The sequence below is a fragment of the Podarcis raffonei genome, chromosome 10 (assembly GCF_027172205.1).
Source record: "Podarcis raffonei isolate rPodRaf1 chromosome 10, rPodRaf1.pri, whole genome shotgun sequence".
Classification (NCBI taxonomy): Eukaryota; Metazoa; Chordata; class Lepidosauria; order Squamata; family Lacertidae; genus Podarcis; species Podarcis raffonei.
Window position 1 is genome coordinate 62497868 of NC_070611.1, and position 25163 is coordinate 62523030.

At 39.0% G+C, this 25163-nt stretch overlaps 1 protein-coding gene across 23 annotated transcripts in view; it reads left to right on the forward strand.

Annotated features, from left to right (window-relative positions):
• The window catches only part of PLEKHA5 (pleckstrin homology domain containing A5), a 178869-nt gene that overhangs the window by 67738 nt on the left and 85968 nt on the right, over positions 1–25163 (forward strand). The window contains exon 1 of one of the 23 annotated variants that reach the window (XM_053406970.1): positions 3007–3149. The exons of 21 other annotated variants lie outside the window; for them this stretch is intronic. Coding sequence is in view for 1 of the 2 variants with exons in the window: in XM_053406966.1 (XP_053262941.1) it covers positions 15436–15455 (20 nt within the window). In the remaining variant the exon portion in view is untranslated. Of the gene's footprint in view, positions 1–3006; positions 3150–15333; positions 15456–25163 lie in introns of those variants that run through there. One more of the 23 variants, XM_053406966.1, reaches the window with a different exon arrangement.

Genomic DNA, 25163 nt, shown 5'->3' on the forward strand with positions numbered 1-25163 from the left:
GTAAGCATTTTGTTGATGCCTAGACTATTATTTAAATTACCTTAATGTTTATATCTTTTTCAAAACTGCTACTTTTTAAAAGTGTGGCTTGTTCCTCTGCTTAAAACAATACAGGTGGAAACAAACATTCCTATTCAAGAGATTGTGATCATGAGTAAAGGAAATACTGGAAGAAGAGGGGAAACTACTATCAGAGATTTCTTTAACTCTTTTGGTCTAGACTCTAGAATAAGAAAGAAAGTCTTTAATGAGCACTGGACTGGTTCCCATGTAATACTAAGCCATTGTTTAGCTCTATGTAGACAAGTCTCAGCAATCTCAAGTGAAATGTTGAACTGAGTTTCTGCCAAGTTTACATCATTGTGAAAAATCTCACTTTAGTGTCACTTGTGAACTAGGAGTCCTGATTAAAACAAGCAGTGGTTAGTTGCTAAACAAGCTAATTTGTTTGAAGGTGGTTTGTTTTGCAAGTAACCATGATTTGTTTGAAACTAGGATCCCTTGTTTGCATGTAATGCTACGCCTATATTCTTATGAAGAAGTTAAATACATTTTCATTAAAGATGGACAAGAGGGAATGGTTTGTTTGTTTTCTATAGCTACTTTGAATCCAAGAACCGAGGGATTCTTGGAAGTCATTGAAGTCTGTACATGTGTGCCCACCCACCTGTCCACCCATATGTAATATTATAGAGAGAGACATTTATATGCATATCTCAACTGCTGTTGGTAGCTTACTCATTAACATAGGGTACCACATATTTCTAAGTGAAGTTACAAAAATTTTGTCTGACCTTGATTGCCAACCAAAACCTCATGGCTGCCAGGAGCACTCCACTCTTCCTCATCCCCCAGATTTGGTGCTCTGTATGACAGCGGCTCTAGACTCCACTCCTGTTCTAAGTTTGGAGCAGGAAAGGGCAATTGATGAGGACTGTTCCTGCAGGTACCCTCTCCATCTTCAAAGCAGGAATGGGAGAGAAATGGTCCATTGAGAATAGAGCTTTGTATTGTAGGATTCCATTTGGAGAGATATGCTTCTACTGCTTGTTGTCTCACTCCCGCCCCTCATCAAAACAATCTCTTAGGAGAAGGACGGAAAGAAAATCAGGACCTAGCTGTGCCATGTTCTTTTAGTGGATTGGAATAGATTTAGCTCCCTGTTTTCTTGCATTCCTCCATCGCTCTGGCAGGGGGTGAAGGAGGGAGATGAAGTTTGTGCTCAGTCTCCATAGCAATGCTATAGATGCTGTCTGTGGGCTGGTGTTCTTTTGCCCTCTAAGATTCAATGGCAGCTGCTCCTCCTGGCAACTCACTGTGGGAGTTGGGAGGGGAGCATGCAAAGTATGCATGTAGTAGCCCAGAATATGGAGGGAAGGAGTATGAAGACAGGTGAAACTTACGTAAGTGAACTGGAAGGTGTGCAACCTCACATCTCTTTATTTAACAAGGATGTTAAAATTATTATTTTGTGAAATATATTATTGCACCTAACCAGCAGGCGTATTTTTTATTGGTATGTTCTTTTGCAAATATTTCCCCCCCTTCTCATTATAGTGAAGCAGCATCTTTATTATCTTTTGTCTTCTCTAATAAGATGTTATACGGTACATATTTGAGAAAAGAGTTTACAAGAATCAAATTTCTGACTACTTAGATTAATCAAGTTTTATGTCATATTCTTTTATTCCTTGTATTTCCCATTATCACATCCTTAATTTGTAAATACCATAATGTTACCTTTGTTCTTCTCTTGCTAATTTGGCTCTTTTGAAGCTTCTCCTAGTTTCAACAACAAAAGTAGATCGATAATTGGAATGTTCAGTTTCAGATGATATACCAACTGTTAGCAATAGGTGATATTCAGTTGTGGCAGTTCACTCATTTCAGCAGTAATTCTGCTGGCAGGAGCCTTGGTTTCAGTGTAGTGCAACTGCCAAATCCAGAGGGTATATTGCGCTTGCAAAGATGTTGAACAATCTCTAGTGCAACTATTGCTGCTATTAGAGTATTAACAACCGTTACAAAATACTCTTATTAAGCTTGTGTGCTACCACTTACACAATGTCATCTCTTAAACTTCTTGTGCTAAAGTTGCATTGAATCTCACTCACTGACTGGAGAAGCTTAGACATCTAATAAAGTACAGACAAACTCCATTTCCCAGACCTAGTGGGAAGAGTTCAGAAAAGGTGAGTGAGAACTGCCTATCTCATTTGATGAGGAATGAATCTGTTTTATATTGGATTTATTTTTTATTTGAAATGATAGTAAAACAGTGAAATCTGGTTTCACTGGATTTAAACAGAAACAACTTAAGCAGCCATGGCAGTACTTAAGTGCAGTGTTAAATAACTTAAATAAAAATCTTAGTTGGTTTGCTGTTTTTCCATGGCCTGCCAACTATCTGTAAGTCAGTTAAGCTGTGATGAATAGTACAATTCCAAAGTGCAGTGTTAGAGTGTGGTCTTTTCTAATTATATTGCGAAACAGCATATTATTCTGGGGTACAGACCAGTGTACAGAACAAACTAAGGATGCTAGATAGTACCAGACTAAAGTGGATTAGATTTACGAATACTAACATGAACCTTCGGGTGCAAAATTTACAGTTGAAAGAATATTCTGCTAAGATTTGAGGGTCAAATGGTGATCCAGTTAAGTGTTATTCTCATCTATCAAAGAATAGTATTGAAGTCTGGGTATATGTTACAGCCTAGTGTTGCAAATAGCCTCTTGCACACATGGTCCAATTAATTCTAGGGGGATAGAGAGGTCATGAGAGAGGAGAAAATCAATACTTCATGGTGGTTCTGATTTGCTTATTGCAGTTAGTGATTTTTTAAAGATTTGATTTACAGCCCTGTGTTGCTTTGAAAGTAGGCCATCACACACAGAGATGCCTAGCATCAGACTGTTTTTTCAGAGTGGATACAGAGCATGCTCATATTGAATATTTACTCTGAGATTGCAGCCTCTCAGAGCTCCGTCAGTGAAACAGTCATCGAAGTGAGAAGGAAAAGAGCACAGCATGTCCTTTTGTCACCGTTATGTTTGCGATTACATGATTTATTAGTAGAACTGAAGACTTAAGTTGGAGATAAGCCTGAATTTAGCAAGAGCACAATTTCAACAACAAGCTGTTCTAGGTGAGTTAATATGGGCTATGTTTTCCTCTCCCTTGTGTCTAACACAGGAATATAGCTTTATTTTGCTTCCAAGTCTAGCCCCAGAAATACTCTTTATTTCTTTACGCAGTTGAATAACAACAGATTATTATTGTCATCTAAACTGAGCTTCTATATTGGCAGTAGCAAGAATATCATTTAATTGTTGTGTGTGACCGTTACCAGTGGAGTGAAGTAAAGTAGCATGCCCTTTACAAAAAAGATTTCAAGGAAGTGGGACCATTCTATAGTAGGAATGAAAAACTGACATGAGGCTTATTTTCCCTTCTATGGACTGCACATGCTTAATTGTCCTAGTAATATCTTTCAGATGTGTAAATTTCTTCATGTTCTGTATTGGTTGTAGTTTAAATCTGTTTCTTTGCCTGTTGAGGCTCTTCGAAGGCATGATGATCAATGTTTTCAAAACAATTACAGAGTGAATCGTATAGCATTCATTGTTTGTATAGTTCCTAGCAAAAACAGTTCTGTTATACTTTAATAAATTTGTTTAATCTTGATATTATGCACTATATGAAACAGAAGGCAATTTATTTTAGTAAACTTTAAGAAATTGTTTGTGTGCAGTGGGAGGTATGTGTGGATATACTTATATGAAGTAAAATTAATGGTAGGTAATGTTGCATCTATTTGTACTGAATGATTCGAGTAACCTTTTGAAATGAGTAAAATTTATTTGACAAGCATTTTGTTAAATATGTCTAATTATTTTTCATAGCCATATTATTCCCTCAGCTGTTCAAGATTCTATATTCTGCATTGAATTTTGCAGAAGTGACTTGTCTGTTTAACTTAAACATAAAAATGCTAAAGGTGAACCATGTAGTTTGTGCCTACTGATCAAATAGATACTGTTGAAAATAAAATTCTTTTTAAACAATCAGATTATAAACTGATTTAAGAATGGTTACCTTGTAATTTTAAGGGCAGGTACCTGTTGCCTGATGCAAAATGATCCGTGAACATACACAAGTATATGTAAAAAGATTGCATGCATGTAAGCATTTTGGCTCACTAGTTGAACATTGTATCTTATTTGGGGATCATAGCTAGGCACTTTGTAGAGGTTTTAAAAAGGAGAGGAAGGATTAGGTACAAAACAGATTGCTTTCAGGCAAAGGCGGGGTTTCCACCTTTCAATTCATTTTAAATTCTTGTCATGCAAGCAGTAAATGATGTAAATGGGTACTATAAATGTATCTGTAGGTACCATGTACATACCAAGTTATAAAGATATTGTTTATTATTGTGATGGTCACATGTTTTTATGAAGGCTCACAGTGTTTAAAGTAATTTCAATAACAGAAGATTTGCCAAGACAGTAGTCACTAAGACTAAGCCCACATCTATCTCTATTTCTTGGAGTAATTCCTCTATAAACAGTTATGTGTTCAGCTTATTCAGAAAATGTAAAAATCTAGAGGATTGTTTCCACACCTGTGATGCCATTTTTAGACTTGGTTTCATGTTGGAAAACCCACATGTTACAAATTACATCAGCATAATAAGTAATATTTGGAAATTTAACACATTTTATAGCCCAGTGTTCAGAATGCTTTCATGTAAAAATACACGAGGTAAGCTTGAGTACCTTTTAAGAGGCTAATGCTCACTCTAGAAAGCTCATCATGTATGCTTTTGCAAGCAATTTGATTTTTTTTATTGTATCATACACAGCATGCTCTCCAGGGCAAATACCTATATGAAACACACACGCTGCTGCTTGCTGATTAATGTAGAGCTCTCTCTGCAGGGGTTGAAGGATGTTATGAATAGATATATTCTGTGAAGAGAGGCTTGCTGATTTTTGTTCAGTAGGGTTTTCAGTAAAACTAGCAAGGCTAGCAAGAATACACAAATCTGGAACAATATGTGTTTATAGGGTGTTTGAAATCTTTGCTACACAAGGCTAGGGTTTCATACTGCCTATGGATCTGAGGACATGCCTAACAGGGACAGTTTTTCATTTTGAGCAATAAGAAATAAACACACAAAGTTTCACTGTGGAAAACACATGTTTTACATGCAGAAGGTCCCAGGTTCATCCCTTGGTAGCTAAAAAAAATTCAGAGAATATGGTTCCTGGGAGAGACCTGGCAGACCTTGGAGAGCTGCTGTCAAGCAAATTAGACAGTACTGCCTTTTGAACAGCAGCCCTCCTTGCCATATGACAAGCTACTTTCAAAACCAAGGGGGATTTCCAAAGATAGGTTGTGAAACATCACAGGGGTCTGATAAGAAACAAGAATCAATCCCGGCAGACCTGGCATACCTGAAGTAGGCATTTTTCTACAATGCTGGCATCTTGGAGGAATTGTGGTTGGAGGGGGAAGGCCTAATATAAGGTAATACTGCAGTGTAATATTGGCTCTTCTCTTCACTCACAATCAAATACTCTTTGATTTTGTATTATGTTTACCAAGTCCCCCCCCCCAAGAGTTGCTTGTGTCTGTGTTCTTACAGCATTCAAGATAATCTGTAATGCCATAACATAGGCTTTAGTTATTATGAATGAGGTCCAGCGTAGCACCAGCAGATGAGACAGGACTTCTCCTTCTCCCCTGCAGCTCCTGAACCCTTCCAATCTACTCCAGAGTATTCAGAGGAGATTTGAGGTTATTGCAGGGTGGAGAATAGGGAAGGAAAATGGTATGTGAACATAGAAAACAATACTTTAGCCTTCTGTTTCAGTATGCCTTGTGGTGGCATTCAGTATGGAGACTAGATTCTGTCTGAAATCAGTGTTTTAGTTTGGTTTATTTATTATTTTGTAAAATTTATACTTCTTGATTGGGTTTTGTTCTTTAAAAAAACAAGCCTGAATGCAGTTTCCAAAAAAATTTCTTAAGAATAAAAAGAATAATTCCAAAAGCATAACTACTTACTGGTATAAGAGTATTTTACTCCTTACCTTAATATGCTGCTTACTGTTGTAGTGTACAGAAAGGGGAGAAATTAGGTACCAGAGTAGATTTGTGGAAGATGCTAAAACAGGTCTCTAATTTGCCAAAGGGTCGTATTTTCTTTGGGGCCTTTAAAATGTGTATACAGTATAGCTGATACAGGACTGAGAAGCTCAGTATAAACTCACTGCTACTAGGGAAAAGCTGGATGCGTTGAGAAGAAAAAGACCACCAGGAGTGTGTATTTTTAAAGCACATAGAAATTTCCATCACTCATGAAATACATGGGTTCATCCCTCATGAAATACATGGATTTGATAGATATGCACATGGTAGTATGCCACCCTGTAAATGGATTGATTAGACTAAACATATGATGCTTGTTGAAATAATCCCGTATGTTGATTCTAGGAATCACATTATCTGGATATCAATAGTTGGAGTATGTTAAGTATATTAATATAAATCACAATGAAAATGTCTTTTGCTTCCACTGGAATTGTGCTGTGTTCCTTGGGCAAGGTATTTTCTCTGTTCACTGTTGTACTGAGGACACTATCAGTAGAAAACATAATGATGGAGTGCAATTAAACTGACTGTGTCTAGATTAGCAAGATAAGAGATGCCATTCTGAATCAACCCATTTATTCATCAAATCGGATATCTTGCTTTTGGCAGTGGCAAATACTTAAATGCTTCAAAGGAAGTAAGAAAACCCCTTCTTAATGCACCTGGCCAATTGTGCAATTATCTGCTTTCTGCCCGAATGCTCAGTTTATAAAAATAGCTGTTTTACAACTCCCATGGTGCAGAGTAGGCTTCCTGGATTGGTATTGGTATTGATTTTAATTGGTCTTATCTCAGTAAGGCTCAGGTTGGGAAGAAGCACAGAAAAATAAATCTGATTCCAGGATTTTTATCGTAATAGCATATATTGTACAGTGGTACCTCAGGTTACAGATGCTTCAGGTTACAGACTCCGCTAACCCAGAAATAGTACCTCGTGTTAAGAACTTTGCCCCAGGATGAGAACAGAAATCGCATGGCGGCAGCGGGAGGCCCCATTAGCTAAAGTGGTACCTCAGGTTTAGAACATTTTCAGGTTAAGAACAGACCTCCAGAACTAGAGGTCTTAACCAGTTCTTAACCAGAGGTACCGCTGTAATAGGTTAGATTCTGTTGCAGCCTATTTGCTCCTGGCTGCTACTGCAAATTCTCCCAGTCAAAGCAGGTTCAAGTAGGTGATGAGGAAACTCAGCTGTAATTATATTCCATCATGCACGTGGCTTGATTGGCTGTCAGCTGAATAGTTGGCCCAATATGATGGAGGGAAATTTGCATCACTTGTTTCAACTACTAGGCATAGAAATGTTCCCTTTGTAGATTTTTCTAACAATAAATCTTGGAGTACTTGTACTTTCCTCATTTTAGATTTCTATTGTGGGAGTACTCTTAATGATTTTGATACCCACATGTAAAGTTGGTGTGAAGTGAATAGACTCTCAGTTGCACAACAAAAGATACTGCCAGCAAAAGATGTTATCCAGAGGAAAACCATGATGTAAAATTATATTGCAAAGCACAGCACTTTGGAAAAATCTGAAGGAAATGAGTATTAAATTATGGTGAGGGTATTGATGTGCATTCAAAATACACAGAAAGAAGAGGGGCACAACATGGGGGAGAGTGACCTTGCTCGTTCTTCTTGATCTTTCAGTTGCTTTTGATACCATTTACCATGGTATTATTCTGGAGAGTCTCAAGGAAGTTGAAGTTGTGGGCGCACTGTACTTCAGTGGTTCTGCTCCTACCTTCAGTGATACTTCCAGAAAGTAGTTATAGGCCAGCAATATGGGAGTTGCTGGATCCTGTGAAGACAGAGGTGTTAGTGTTTTATAAGTCCAAGAGGTAGGAAGACAGCTTATTGTGGATGGTGTTTCACTGCCTTGGAAGGAGAAGGTTTTTGTACCTTGAGATTACTCATAGATTCAGTATTGTCACTTGAGGCACAGGTGGCTTCAGTGGCTAGGAGTGTCTGTTTCCAGCTGTGGTTGGAAAGAGCAGTATAGATGTGAGCCATATTGGAGCCTTGCACACATGAGCAAAAGAGCAAAGAGCCTTGTGTCCTTCTTCAAAAACTAAAAAAGGAGAGCTTCATGCATGCTTCTGATTTTCTTTCATTTGTGAAAGCAGGGGATACTCTGGTACCACTTTGTTTACCTCCATCACAGAGAGAAGCGATTCAGAATATTAAGCAAAGAGATTAAAGCACACTTGACAGTTTATTTGGCAGAACCAAACAAATTATACATCCCTTTGATAAGGCAGCTGGGAAGACTGCTAGTGGTGATGGAGAGGGAGCTGGAGTCTCTAATGGTATTCTAATTCTTGAACATGACTGTTTTTAAGAAGTAATATTCTTATTTCTCTTCAAATGTCAGCATGTGTTGTTACGATTAGAAAAAAAATTATCTTCAGCATTGAGAACAAATGCCTGTGTTCTTCCCAACTGAACCGAAACATTTATTGAAATCAGCAGATTGCAAATAGAGGCTAGTCCACTTAGAAGATAAGCTTCTTCTGCTACCAGCTATTACTTTGTCCTTTTAGTGGGTATCTGTGCTGTAAATCTAAATAAGCTTATATTGCGGCTCCACTGAATTAAATCAGAAGGTCCACCATAGATCGAGTTGGAATGTTCTCATAGCAGATGCTCGGCGGACTTTCTTTTACAGTTCTAGAACATGCTTTGTTGGCACTTAGATTGGAATATTCAGCTTTGAAGTTGCAGTCTGGCTGCTACAGCTTTTGTAACCATTTTCATGATCAACAATTCGTCAAAAGGGATGAGGATGAGGGATAGACACAATTACAAAAATACAAAAGCAGTAATGAGCTCCAAACAATATGTTTGTCTATAGCATGGGTCAGTAAACTAAGGTCTGCGGGACGGATCAGGCCCAATTGCCTTCTAAATCTGGCCCACGGATGGTCCAATAATCGCCGTGTGGATGGCCAGTGTGTACGCTCTTTCCCTCCTTCTCCCTCACATGGCGGTGGCGGTACCACCTCCTCCCTCCCTCCCTCCTCCTGGCTTCTCCCCATCCTGCCTAGAGGAGGAAGGGGGTTGGGCTTTGTTGGTGCCAGCCCCTCTCCAGAGCCCTTTCGCGTGCTGCTCATTGTCCCCCCCCCCCGCTTCCGCCAGCCCCTACCACTCACAAGACACAGGAGCTACAGTTCACTGAGTGCCCCTCTTGAATGGCCGCCATTTAAGGCAGCCCTTTTCCAGAGCCCTTTTGCACGCCGCTCATCGTCCCTCGTTCATTCCCCCCCCCGCCCCAAATATAGTCCGGCCCCCTACAAGGTCTGAGGGACAGTGGACTGGCCCCCTGCTGAAAAAGTTTGAGGACCCCTGATCTACAGTATAAAGCTCTGTTGCACAAAAGAGAAAAACAAATCATAAATGTATCCATCTTTATTGGTATCACGTAAAATGTTACAGTATATTATCACAAACCAATTAACTATGGATTGCAATGAACTCAAGGAATCCCTGGGTGAAAGAGGTCCTCAGCAGAATAAAATACAGCTGCTGTGAAAGCACAGAAACAAGTGCTAAGAGTGTGAGATCAATACTTAGAAGCAACCCATTAAATATTTTTACACAAATTATGTTTTATTCTACTGAGGGCCTCCAGGTGTTCACAGAATTCAGCACAGTACATACCATACTATTCCTGAAATTCCTTTTGTGATTGTCCTGTGTGTCTTTATTCCAGTCCCCAGTTTAGTGGTTGAAACCCCATTTCATACATTCATCCTGGTATGGCCTTGTAATGGTGTGGCGGTGAACCGAAGCCCTTTGTCTTAAGTATATGCAAGTACATTATTCTCCCCTCAGTAAAAAGCGAGGAAGCAAAAAGAGTGGCGAAATCTATAAGTAAAAATAAAAAATAAAGAAACAGGTCAAAGCTGACTGTCATCCCACTCCATTAGGAGAGCTTTTTGCACGGTTTGGCTGAGAATGTAAAAAAAAAATGCTCTTCATCAATCCTTCACTCACTCTTCAAGTTGCCAGTTGACAAGGACTTTTCCCTTCAGAGCTGGTACTGACGTTTGTGTTACTTGGCACCTGCTCCTTTGCTGTTTTTGTCTGGTACTTAATATTGTGCCTCTGTGATGGATTGGAACTAGAGTGAGGAGAAAGCGCAGGAGAAAGGACAGGACGTTTCCCCTATGCTTTTATGCTGAAAGGAAAATTCGATTCAAGGTTCTGCAGAGAGCTTTGGGAGTAGGTTGCTTCTATGGCAAACCTATGTTGAATTTTCAAAATGCTTTGAGGAGCATCACATTCCATATTTTACCTGTAGCTTTAAATAGCCCTAGGACATGTTATCATCCTTTAAAAATGATATTTGGATTTTCCAGAATGCATTTCCCCTTACTTCAGTAACAATTCTCAATGGAGTCCTATTCTTGGGTATTAAAGAGCTGATGATAGCCTCAAAGTTAGCTAAGTCCTACTTGGCAGTACACAGTACTTGTGTAGGAAAGTACAGTTTTTATTGTGAATACAGTGGTACCTCGGGTTACAAACACCTCAGGTTACAGACTTTGCTAACCCGGAAGTAGTACCTCGGGTTAAGAACTTTGCCGCAGGATGAGAACAGATATTGCACGGCGGCGGCATCAGAGGCCCCATTAGCTAAAGTGGTACCTCGGTTAAGAACGGTTTCAGGTTAAGAACGGACCTCTGAAACGAATTAAGTTCTTAATCAGAGGTACCACTGTAATAGGTTAGATTCTGCTGCAGCCTATTTGCTCCTGGCTGCTACTGTTAAGTTTGTAACCAGAGGTATCACTGTAACTTGGGGGGCACACGAATGTATCTGCTGGTTCCAAGCATGAGGCATGTGATAGGCCATCTCGCAGAAAAGTTAATTTTAAGATTCTATGTGAATTCTGTCTTGTGTTTTACTTGATGGGAGTTGTATTACAACCAAGTAGATGAATCTGTTTTTTCATCAAGCTGCTTATTCTGTCCCACCAAATCCACATCTAATGCAATGAAATTATCTTGAAGCTTATTTCTGCTGTCTACAGCTTGAGCAATATTTTTACCATAACACTAACTTTTACCCCAGCACATTATAAGCACACCAGCTGCCATCTTCTTAGTACTTCCACCTAGAGTGTTTCCATCACCACGCTCAATTATTATGACTATAAGGGATTCTGCAGTGAATAAAACTGCTAGCACATTTGCAAAGCTATGCATGGTCCAATATAGTTTCAAATTGGATGGAGGACTGTGTGTTCATATCCCTGCATTGCAGGGGGTTGGACTAGATGACCCTCGGGGTGGGTTCCTTCCAGCTCAACAATTCTATGATTCTAAGAATGTTACAAATCTATTTGGTGTTTCTACATTGGTGTACAAGAACTATATTCACATTTTACTCCTCGTGCAGTGTGTTTTGAAGTAATCATATAATATGCCTAAATTTACTTCTCAAAATTTTCTGACAATTCTGCAAAATTCTAGGGACAGTTTTCTTTTTTTGTCAAAATTGTTCTAGCCAAGTTTAACTCAAGGGACTTCATTTTCCTTCAGAAGAAAAATCCATCCACATGTGATTAGTTCCATTGACATAGTGGGCTGATTGTTGGAGGAAAGCATGCATGATCAAACTTTGCTTTTTCAAGATTCTCAGAATAGTTTTTTTTTGTTCTGTAATCACTTCTACGGGCTGTAACTGTCGAATAACAAAATACATTAATTGGATTGCATTATTTCCTGAAAGCTGGCAAGAGATGAAATATTTTCACCACAAGAGGGAGCAGAAGATGTTAATGGTTCTGAAAACAGGTCTCCCTCTCTCCCCATCACATCCAAGCCTTTAGGGTTTGTGGAACTAAAAGTGAATGTTTTGCTGTTGCTGGCATAGCTGTTGTTGGCATTATTGTTTAAAAACCTAATCTCCTATGCTGGCCTCTTGGACTCAAGTGGGATTAGCTCTGCTCATAGGCTCAAGGCAGGAACTTGTTGCTTCCTTAGGTGCTCCTGGAAGTGACTTCAGTTTCAACTTCCTGCCTCTAGCTCCAAGCAGCGCTGGAGATACTCTCTGCATTCCTTGCTTAAGACTTCTGGTTACTTGCAACAATCTTCTTTATTCCTTTATACAGTACTGACTTTCAGGGTCTCTCATGTGATTTCATGTAATCTTAAAGTGACTTGGTTTTCCCTTCCCTTCCCTTTCTCCCAAATCCTTTTGAGTTGCCTAGCGAAGCTGCTTCAGTGATGGAGGGAGCTTGAGAGTGGGAAAAGGACTTCTTGCTCTCCTTTGCATGCCTCATCCCTTCCTTCTCTGACTCCACCTCTTCCTAAAGGAGGAGGGACTGGTGCTGCCTGCACAGGTACATGATGAGGCTGCCCCCCACCTCCGGGCTCAGCTGCTTCCTGCAACGTTGGCAGATGGCATAGCTGGGCTGTTCTGCCAAGTGAAAGTGATCCCAGCCTATGCTCTGCTGGTTGCTCTCACTAATAATACTGCCAGCCTTAGAAGGAGGGGGAACCTACAGCTGCTGCATTTAATTATTACTCCTGCCTGCAGCAATGATGGTGTGTTTGGATTTGTTGAGGGGAGAACTCAAACAGCAAGTGCTGCTGCCAAGACACTTCCATTGCCTGAATTCTGCCCCAACTCCACATACATGGATCATAATTAGACACACCACGTATTATTTGCAATAGGGATGTACCTGTGTAGTAGTGTTGTTGATAAATGACAAAAATGTGTGTTGTGTTGCAATTTGCTGTTTACAACAGTTGGGTGCTTGTCCACACAGTAATTGTTCTGTAGCCAGTAACTGTCTGTGGCTGTTTCTTGCAAATGGTTCCCTGCCCGACTAACAAGTATTAGCAGAATCATCTCCATAGTGCTGAGTAAATTATCATTTGTCTGTTATTGCAAAAGTGTAAAGGTGTGCCAGTTTAACATACATTGAAGCTCTAATTATCACTGACTGTATCTCATTGCATTCAACTCTCACCTTAATTCCCCCCCCTCTTTTATACCTGCCAAGTTTTCACTTCACGCATCTAATGAATATGGCTTGCATTTGAGTCCTCAAAAGCTTATGCCATAATAATTTCGTTATTATTTAAAGTGTCACAAGACAGTACTTGTGTGTGAGCAGCAAGACACACTATGGCTTGGCTATAAATTAAATAAAAATAATTTGGGACAGACTAAGAGTTTTGTGTATAATACAATGCAGCTACCTAAGAACATATGAGCCTCTTACATATGTACCTTAAGTTTGTATGGAAACTCAATGAGAGATGTGAGCTTGCTTTTGCCGGGTAATCTCATATATATTAGGTCTGATTTGAGATAAACTCTCATCTCCTCATCAACACAAAGAAGACTTTCTCTTTTCTGATCATATTTTTCAGAGTTGAAAATCCCTGTTCACAACAAAATAGTTGTGGAGTACTGTAGAAGAATAGCCAATGCTCTTGAAGAGAGGTGTGGATGCTGCTTCTGGCTGTAGAAATATTTTGATACTGTATTGAAATGTTTAAATGTTTATTTGATTGTCATTGAATCTTCCCACCACACTTACCACCCTCTCCTGACGCAACTGTGTGGCACGCCACACCCTTTGAGAACCATTGTGCTAGTAAATCAAGTTGTGCTTTAATAAATTTTGAGAAATGCTGCCCTGGCCTGATTCTGTGCTTTCTATCTTTCTGTTTTGTGGTGATGGATTTAAAGGACCAGTGCTGACATAATGTTCCTTGTCCCAAGCTAGTTTCAAATTCTGCTTAAGATCAAACACTGGTAGGCATTAGCCATGGCCAGTTGGCAGCAGCATTGCTTCTGGGTACCAGTTGCTGGAAACTGCAGGAAGGGCAAGTGGGCTTGTGCTCGGGTCCTGCTTATGGGTTTCCCACAGGCATCTGGTTGGCCATGGTGGGAACAGGATGCTGGACTAGATGGGCCATTGGCCTCATCCAGTGGGGCTCTTCTTATGCCAAGGCTTGTGCCAATGTACTCCTTAGCTGGGAAAATTTGCACCAGACACAGGAGAGAGCACATAATATTTCAACTTGCCCATGATCCCTTAACTGGTAAAGAAGCTGATTGTGTTCTGCTCCAGTCCTGATTGAGGCTTTCATTATGTGAGGGTGTGTAAGTGTTTTTGTGTTCATGTTTATAGACAGCACAGTCTCATTTGTGCTTCTTGTCGCTTGCCATTTCTTTTGTTACAAAAGCTTTTCTTCCCCAGTGTGTTTCTGCCATTCCTTGAAAGTAACAAAATAGGCTTACAAAGGCTAGAACATGTTGATAAGAATGCATATTTCTTTCCTTGCACAATGAAAATTCTGTCTTCAAAACAGTAAAGCAGCGTGAACTGCCAGCAGTCGTGGAAATGAAGTTTTTTTCTTTTCTTTTGCAATAACACTTGGGACAAATGTTGTTTAGTCAAAGTTGCTTGACAAATATACTATTCTGTCATCATAGGGGTGAGATGGTATTTCATTCTTTATCCCTTTTAAATCTTGGTCACCTGTAAAAGTTGTGATTATGCGTGCCTGTTCTTCAGAAGCAAATTTTAAGAACAGACTATAAAAGCAGATCTGTTGGAAGTATATTGGATGTTATCCATTAAAAACTGAGCCGATCAGAAGTGCTGATGTGAGAGCAATTATAGTATTGGGAGATTTACTAACTTGCTAAATTCAAGTGTTAAGTTCTTAGCTTTTTGAAGAGGAAATAAGCATTAAGAGATCAGGAATCGGTTTCTCATTTTCTCCAAGCAAGCAAGGAATAGCATGTTTGTAAGGAGCAAAGCATAAGACCTGGATCACTCTGGGGATGCTTTAATTCATGGATACCAAAACACCACTTTCTCTAAGTGATCTTACAGCTAAAATCCAACCATGTGAGGGTGAATAAAATAAACTAATCTGCTGTTTAGAATAGATGTTTCTTGGGGTCTAAGCTAAATGTAATTGGGGCCTTTGCTGGGAAAAGGAAATGGGGAATGTTTGTCTTGGGTGAAGTGTGTGTGTGTGTGTTCGTGTTCAGAATGCCTCTTGTTACACAACAGTGTTTTACTTGAGAGAACAGTGCTGATGATTCTGAGGTTCAGTAATTTTTCAGAAGCAGTGTGACATCACTCTTGTATCGGTTTTCTAGCTAGCAACTCTCAGAGCCAGGATGCTTTTTCTTGGTGGCAGGGCTGTGCACAGCTCATTGGGGAGCAGCTTCAAGACAAAAGGGTTGTGCCTCGTATTTTTCCAAGTGCTGTTTGCATTGAGGCTTTGGTGAAGAATGAATTTCTCTGAAGGCTGGTAAGTGATTGTGTATTTTCTTTTACAAGCGGATAATTTCTTTTGGTAAACTAAGCCACTTTTAAAAATGCACAGTTAAAGTACATTTGCTTCACATTAGATTTGGAGAAAGAGCATGTGGGTTTGTTTTTTTGGTAAGCTTTACTCTCCATTATCATTAATTGTGCATAACAGGAAAGATTTTATTTTAAAAAAACACAGCTGTGTGGTTGTTAAAAATATTGCAAGCTGGAGAATAAATTGCATGCTGCATGTAAAATAAATAAATAAAATTTTGAAATAGCTTAGACATAAGCAAGTTTAGAAAACAAACTCGTCAGATTCCTTTCTTTGTCCTGTTTATAGGTTGAGGAAGAGAAAAGTGATAAAACACTTAAAAGTTCCATAGAAATTATTAATGGGGACTTCAACATTTTCTGTAGATTGTCCAGTTCATGGCTGCTGTTCTGCATTGAAGAATTCAAATGGAAAGGGCAGGGAATTCTGTTTTGGCAATATGCATTGTGAAGCTGTTGTTGGAATTGATTCTGTGAATGTTACTTGAAAAGCAGAGCATATCTTCCTCCATTTAAGTAGTGAAGAAAATGATATTTGTTCTAAGTGAAGGCATAGAATCAATACAACTGTGGAAGTTGGGGATGTTAAGACTCTTCAGAAGATCTTGCATCAGCCCCTATCCATCTAACTGAGGAGCTTATGTCATCCATAACAGATGCTTGTTTATTTTTACAACATCTAGAGAGGCTTTGGTTTCTCTCTCTTACTTATTTTTAAAATTGTGCATGTGTTTAGAATCTCTTTCTAAAATTTTAAGCTTAGTTTTTGAGCTGCAGTGCTAGTGTTTTATCACTTGCCTGAAGCAATTAGCATAGCAATCATTAATGTTAAATAACTTTTTATTTTTACCTATCTAGAGGTTGTGATGCAAGAAAAATACTGCTCATGGAAATTGAATATGCACTTTTGAATGAGAAATGTCCACACAATGGTCTGATTTGTGGGCATTAAAGATCAGAATTGCATGTATGAACTTGCGTTCCATTTATAAACTGCTCTCTTCCCTCCCTAGTATCACTGAAAAGATCAGAAACATTGCATTTTTTACTAGCGAGAAAAATCTTTGTGAGAGAGGTAGCTTTTAATTATAATCACCAGAGCAGTTGTTCATTCAAAATCCTACCATGTCAAATCTGGTTTTTGTGCAGATAAAGTTCTACAATTATTTATGAACATATAAATAGATATCACCTATAGTGAATCCTTGAATTTATTACAATAAGGATATTAGGACTTCATGGATATATATAATATTAAGCCTATCTAATCCAACTTTTCTGGGGTTCCTGTAGTGTAAAGCCCCTAATCTCGGCAAATGATAGATATCTATTTCTGGCAGGGGAGAGGCTGTGCCTGGAATTCAGATGGATTGATTTAGTCTATTTTTGTACCAAGCAGCTCTTTGCTCTCAAAGCTAGAATAGAGTCATTATTTTCTAAAAATGGTTTTACTTCATTTTGCAGTATGTAATAAACAAGAACTGTTACAAACACCTTGACTGTCTTTGTATTATTCACAATTAAGAGCATTCAGGCTATCATGAATGGAAGGAAAACACATTGTCACACAATACAGATAACATACAAGACTATACTGTAATCAAGGAGATCTCTCCAAAGTACACCAAGACCTAAGTTGCTATTTGGTACAATAACACTTTTTTTTGTTTTTGTTTTTGGTACTGTAAACTCTGAGGATGGTATTCAACTAAATCGAAGAGCAGACTTAAATGGGTCTGTTCAGACTAAGATTTTTTGAATACCACCCAGAATACTGAAAGTTCTTCTGTAGCAGGAACTTCATGAAATTCTGTAATTTATTTATTTTTAAAATACATTAAGTCATTTGTTGTCCAGAGCACTTTCTTTGGCTTCTTGGAATGCCTTACTTCATGCTTAGTATTATACTTGAATATATGGATTGTTTTAGCCTAGCCCAGTAAGGCTTCTAACAGAAACGTTTTCCATAGGATGGTCAGCTCTTTGTGATGCTTAGCTCCTATGGATGATGAAATGTTTCTGTAGGGACAAGGGCAATTCTGTAGCAGCTTGGGAGCCGTGGTGGTTGGTTTTGGAAAGGGGATAAGTAGTTGGCTGGGGTCTAGAGCTCCCTTGTAAGGCACTTCCACTCATGTAAGATGGTTCCCCAAATTTCTACCAGTTGCCCCCTCCAGTCATTCACAACATACCCCATACCATTCTATACCCCCTCAACCTTTAGGAACAGCTTTCTTGGGGGGAGGGCATGGGACTGGAGAGGCAGAAAAGCCCTATTTTGCAAGTTCTGTTTGCATATCTCTTGAATTATTGATTATGTTTAGAAGTCAGGATATCAAGGATGTAATTTTCAAACATCACTTGAATTCAAGCTGTGATAAAGAACATTAAGCCAAGGATGTCCTCGTTTGTTCATTTAAGTATTACATGAGTAGATCATTGTTGTTTTTAAGCAACAATGTAAGTAAACGAGCACATTTCTCCATTCCTAATTCAGGGGCAAGCAGTATGTCTCGCTTAGGAATCTAGGAAGCTGTCCTACATCAAGTCAGCCCCTTGGTCCATATCAATTAGTATTGTCCATACTGACTAGCAGCAGTATATTCAGAGCTATTTAACATTGGTATGTTTGAAATGGTCTATTTTATTCAATATAGCCAAGCATTCTCTAACTGGGTTCAAAAGTTTATTGTATTGAATAATCTTGGGGTATGTAAATACAATTACCTAATATCCTTATCTTCATAACAACTCTGTGAGGTAGATTAGGCTGAAAGTTGCAAAGTGACACCCTTCACCTTCATGGCCACCCAGGGATTTGAACCCAGGGACACCTATCCAAGATCAGCACTATGCAGAACACCACACTGACTAACCATAACATTCTTATTTTTTATTATACATGCAATAAAGGGATAAGTGCATTATCTGCATGGGGGGGTGGGGAAATCTCTTTTAAATTGATCCCATCTGGGAAGATGGACTGTATTCCACCCTGTCCTTTTATCAAACATGTATGCCTCTGTCAAATCAGTGCAGTTGTATTTGCAATATCCTGGTGCAAATAATTTATGTTTATTGTGAGTGAACTATCCAAGTCCACTTGGGTAGCTACAGCTATCTGCCATTGTAACCTCAGAAGTAAGTTATAAGCCAGTAGTTGATCTACCTATTAGTAAGTAGCCTTGGTCCTTCCAGCATACAGTTAGCTCTTTCATATCTCCCACTGGCAGAACAGTGACAATGGAGCTCATCAATCAACACCTGAAGATTATACTTACTGTAGCAATGCTAATAATGTAGGTGGTAGTGAAACACCTGAGCTATAAATGTTCATAGAGAGAAGTGTTGGCATGTCCTGAGCTACTTAATTCCAAAGGTTACACTGCCGCAGACGTTACAATGAGTAGAATGACAGGTGGTTATTCAGAATTTAGTTTGAAGGACCACAACGTGTGAAAGCGGAAATTGAATTGTATGAATTATGTAGATTTGAGAAACTACACATATAACTTAGCCCAAATCCATAAAATGTTTAAGCTTTGTCTAATAACTAGAGTTGAGCTGAAATAGTTTTTGGCTTTGTGCTTACTTTTATTATTGTTGAACGCCCTCAGTGTTCCTGTGCACTTTTTATTACCCTCTAGAAATATTTGTCTTATTTTCATCTAAGATTTGGACACTAGAAAGTGTGCACAACACAACTCCAAAAGGGTTTTATTGGGGGTGGGGATTAGGCTCCAGGGTGCTACGCTATTCCCCAGAGGGCATCCCAGAGAAGCTCAGGAGCCCTGGGAGTCATGGAGCTGTGTAATTCCTGAGTTTACTTAACCTGATTGGAGAGAACCACCGCAGCCGAACTGAAGTTTTGATAGTGTCCCTTACTTTTATACTCTGTGGGGTGGAGCTGTGGACCAGGCCTAAGAGCAGTGAAAACACTGGGAATTTGAGTGCAAAAATTGCTGACAAACTTTCATGCCAAAGGAGGGGCACATCGAACCATGCATATACTCCTCTTTCCTTGAACTTGTAAAATGGTAACCAAAGTATGAGCAGAAATTATGGTGATCTATAGAAAAGAATGGCTAATTAGAGGCTAAAATAGATCTTTCCCAACTAGCCAGGGAAATATGGCCTAAACAAATTGGGAACCCTGAACAGATCTCAAGATCTGTCAGCATTTATATATTGGTTAAAAGATGAGTTTACAATCTAGAACTGTTTGTTGTGAATTGCCTTGTAGTACCCAAATACAACTTTATTGTGATGAGAATAAATCATGAGTGGTAATTACTATTGCTGCTGAAATATTTGATGCTCTGCAAGAACAGATTTCAGTCATAAATTCCAAGAAAAGAAAAGAAAAACACATGCAGCCTATAATCTTAAAGGAAAAGAATGAGAATGAAGTTCACTCGTTTTCTGAAGCTGTTTCAAATTTTCTGTGGGAGTGAGTGCTTGTGCATATATTAGTCTAGTGGCAAAGGAGAAGTGAGTAATGCAGCATATGGCAAGATGCAATTAATTTGAACAGTTACATGCAAATTACTAATTACTTGGTATTCAGTTAAAAAAGAAATTTCAGCAGAAAATAAGTCAGCATTCAGTTAACAGATCAGTTTTCATTACACAGTGCACATAATCATTATTAGAGAAAGAATAGTGAAACACAAGACCAACAAGCTCTATATCACACCCATGTAATGTTTTAGGTGCATTTTTGATAAAAGGATACTGCTCTGGACATTTTTATTTCCAAATAATGACACTTTTTCCATTCCAAGTGTATACTAGTGTAAGCGGTGTTTCCATGTTCTCTGGCACTCGTCATGGTCCTCCGTGCGCTGGTAGCGGTTTAGTCACGTTGGCCCCATGACCTGGAAAGCTGTCTGTGGATAAAGGCTGGCTCCCCCTGCCTGAAGCAAGATGAGTGCCACACCCCGTAGTCGCCTTTGACTGGACTTAACCTTTCAAGGGTCCTTTACCTTTTAACCCCCCCTTTTTTTACTAGGCTTGTACCAAAGCACCTTGATTGGGACAGAAAGGTGGGGAGGGTGACACTGATTCAAGGTGACTAAATTGACAGCTGAAATCAGAGCTTTGTTTCTTTTTGTGGACGAAAAAGCAACAGTGCTCTGGCAGTGCAGATCATTGCATTTTTTAGTGCTGATTCCACCCCCACCCCCCCTTGCTGGTTCCAGCTTCTTAAAAGCCATCTCCCAGGAAAAATCTACCCTGTTGCCTTAATGGTCCTTTGTGATGGTGGGAATTTCTCCCACCAGTCATTTCCAGGGGTGCAGTCTTCATTGCAAGTCAACAAAGGCTGTGTGCGTCCTCATGATTAGCTTAAAAGAGGATTAAACAAATTCACAGAGGATAAGGCTATCAGTGACTACTAGCCTTGATGGCTGTGTTCTGCTTTCACTGTTGGGAACAGTTTGCTTCAGAATACTAGTTAGTTATGGGAGGGGAGGTTGTAGCCTTCGCCTGCCCCTGCATGATAAGGGTATGCTGTTAAAGGGATCGGGGGCTTGGTTCCTTTCTGAAGCCTGGGTGTAGGCTAGGGTCATGGCACAACCCCAACGGGGACCCGCGGGATGCCCTGGTTTCACATATGTCATTGGGCTCCCCCATCTGGTGGTTTACCCTTAGTAGACTCCCTGCAGACGGGCAGGAGTCAAGATATAGCCTGGATTCACCCAATGCCTAAGCCAAACCGCTCACCTCTGTAACCAATAAAGTTGTGGCTTATTTTACCCCATTAACCTAAAATATTCGTGTTTGTGTGTTTATTACCTAAGGGAAATGTGGGGCCCGGGGTCTCAGCACGCAACTAGTTACTGGAAACTATAGGAGGGGAAAGTGCTGTTGTGCTCAGGTCCTGCTTGCAGGCTTTCCATGGGTTTCTCATTGGCCACTGTGTGAGCAGGATGCTGGACTCGATGGGCCACTTGTCTGATCCAGAAGCGCTCTGCACATATTTTTACCTTATATAAAATCAGGTGTGAATATTTACATAATTTATGCATGTCTCAGAACTTTGATTTTGTTTTGTTTTTTAGTGCTGAGCATATGATGCACTCCTTCAAGATTGCTTACACATCATATTCATGGGTTCAATTGAAAATGTGAGAATCAGCTTTGAGTATTGATAACTTCCAGCAGTCCATTTGGTTAGCATGCTGTATTTCATACCCAAACCTCTAAACCGTGTTACCCAGCATGGTGTCCTCCAGATGTTCTGAGAAATAGCTCCCACCATCCCTAGCCAGCATGGCCAAAGCTCTCATCCATGAATTTGTGATGAGTAGGGGAGAGATTGAAATAGCTGCAACATCAGCTTGCCCCTCTGGTCACACTCCTTGTGCATGCATTGCAGCCCCTTTCATGAAGTCTACTTAAGCGTCAAGTAAATGATCTTGCTTAGTGTCCTTGATATGTAAAAACAGAAACCAAACAAATCACTAATTTTATAATTGCTCCCATTTCTCTCTCTAAAAAAATGTAGTGCAAAAGGCATTTGAGCTACATTATTAGAGGTTTAGAATGATGCTTCTATTTTCTTTTATTATAAACATACATTTTAATTTTTATAGCAAGCAATTCATATGAAAGCTTGTTCAAGAAATACATGAATTAAAACTTGAAAATTAGATTTAAACGAAACTTCTTTTATTGGTGATTTTGCAAGCTAGTAGAAATGTATTGCAATTATTCAGGCTTGGAATTTGGTTTAGAAGCTCAAATTCTATATCCCTTCTTCTCTTTGTGTCCATATATTTTTGCAAAGTAATGAATTCTGTAATTGCTATCTTCAGTGCTGGTTCCTATTTTGGTAAATACATGGTATACATTCTTATTATAAAATACTTGGAATGGCATGGTGCAGTTAAAGGTTTACAGATGTAGGGGGCCATGCATATGTGGAATTGTGAAAACACAGAATGGTTAAACACTTGCTGCTGGCAGGAACACCAATCTCTCTGGGTTTCAGTTTACTGTTACTACAGTACTTTGGCTGGGGAATAAGAGGCTGATGTGCTCCATATGAAGTCATCCAAAGTCTTAATAGTGCTCTGAACTAGCCCTAAAAACTAGATAGATGTTGTAATTTTGAAGCAAACTTTTAAAGTAAGATTTAAGTTTAAGAGTTCTTTAAAAATGAGTAATGACTTGTTACCTGGATGACCTTCTTATAATAAGCAACTTTTAGGCAGCTTTCCTTGACAATTCAGTCTCTTGAAATACCTGAGTGAATCTAAGTGATTCTGAACTCGTAGCAGTTAATCTCCCATCTGGGTTATGTCTGCCATTTCCCTTCCTTTCCCCTTTTGGATCTTGTTGGCAGAGCAGTATGGGAACTGGCTTTTAGGAACTAGAAGAGAGGTTAAATCTAGTATCATTTCTTCTGGAGTCACCATGATGAAATTATTTGTTTACATCAGTAATTGCAGTTATTAGCTAATTAATTTTCCCACGCATGTATATTTGTGAAATGAAAGTAAAGAAAGACGTATTTTCACATACAGTGGTACCTTGGTTTATGAACTTAATCCGTTCCGGAAGTCCGTTCTTAAACCAAAGCGTTCTTAAACCAAGGCGTGCTTTCCCATAGCAGTGGGGGACTCAATTTACAAATGGAACACACCCAACAGGAAGCGGAATATGGCTTCCAAGGCAAAGTTCTGCTTCCAAGGCAAAGTTCACAAACCAAAACACCTACTTCTGGGTTTGCAGCATTCTTAAACCAAGGTGCCACTGTAAATTGCTTTCTCTCTCTTTGTAGAATGATTCAAAATACAAATTAAGTAGTGGAATGTGTTGCTTTCCATAGGTTAGTAGTGGAAAGGATTAATAATCTAAGATGTGCTAGATAATTTCTCAACATTACAAATGCTTGCAGTAACTTGTGTTAGTTTTCTTTCCTGTCCTATCCTCAATGGTACTTTGTTAGAGCTCTTTTAAATTCATTTTGTATGTTTTTAGTTTATTAAGAGCCCAATCTCAGTAGGGCGATAGATGTGAAAACCAATGCCAATTTATTTAGTAAAATTTATGCCAATTTATTTATGCCAATTTATTTAGTAAAATTTATACAAATTGTATAATTGATTTTGTAAAAAATCTCAAAACCATTGCAAATGCTGGAGAACTGTTATATAGAGAGAACAGAAAAATCAGGCTACGTATGAATTGCATTTCCACTGAAGTAGTACATCTAAAAATTAATGTAATTCCTGTCTCATTAATGAATAAAACAGTGCAACATTTTCACTTTGGCTGAGAAAATGTGACCTTCTGTGACTAACATATTGCTGCTGATGTAGAGTGGATGAGTCTGCACTAATGCTGGCAGATTTTCAAGTAATTAACAAACTGTTGAGTTTCTAGCAAACACTCCTCTATTAAAGAGATCCTGAGATACAGAATATACTGTTTTTCAGTTTGCTTCTGGTCTGAGCAAACAAGGGTGTAATCTATCACACCTTCCCAAAACAAGGATGAAAATACAGTAAGCTGGAGAGTAAACTATGCTGAATTTTTTTATTTAACATTGTTGGCCAATCATGGTAAAGAGAGTATTTTCAGGGACAGATGATGTTGATCTGCTTAGCCAGTGAAAGAAATACTGAAGATTGTTTTTCGGTTTTTTGTATGTTTTGAGACTGAGAAAGCTATATTCCAAAAGAGGTTGCAAGTGGATCCAAAAACAGTTGCACTATTTATAACGTTAATTAGTTGACTTTAGATTTTATTATGTAAACCAACTGTGTTCTTCTGTTTGTGTGATAAAACAGACATCATAAGGAAAGGCTAACAAAAGATTTTTTTTTTCTTTAATGCCTCTCAGATTTCAAAAACATTTTTTTATTAAAAATGTTACTGTCCCAAGGAATGTATTTCTCAAATTTGCACTGTGCTGGTTATAGTCCCTAGGAAGATTACTAGGAACAAGGATTGGAATATATGTTTGTTTAGTCGTGTTCAACTCCATTTATAGCAGGTAAGTAAGTAGTCCTGAGTGCATTTAGAACGGTAATGTCCCTTAATATTCTGAAAAGAGTTGTCATCATGAATCAAATTTAAGCACCCCCGCCTCCAGTTAAATAAGGCAGGAGATACCTTTGCTCCTTACTTCCCCAACTTGAACTGCTCAGTGTTATTGCTAGCCATTACTAAACAGCTGCTTCATGCCACTTCCAATGTGGGTGAATTTCGGTGGGAAGTGAAGTGATTTGTGCAAGAGCCAGATGGTCTCTTACAAGCTTAAAACAATTATCCCTTGGCATCATCCAGAGAATGAGGCAAGGCCTGAAATTATTTGAGTTTGGGACAATGTAGAGCATGTGTCCACAAGCCAAACAAAGCTTCCATCTAAGAATATAAATTCAGTCTTTCCAATCAACATGACCCTCCAAAAGCAGAATTTAGAAACCCATCTAGGTAAGAATTAGTAATTCAGGTTCTCTGTTTAGTAGCTGATTAAGATCTTGATTATTCACTGAAGCCAAATGGTACTTAACCTTTTGGAACAGCTGCAGTAATAGCAAAGGGTCAACAGACAGTTGGGCTCATGTTTGCTTTTTACTGCTCTGCTATGGTTCCAGGTATTCACATTGTGAGAGTCATTTTCTCATTAAAAACCCATAATTAA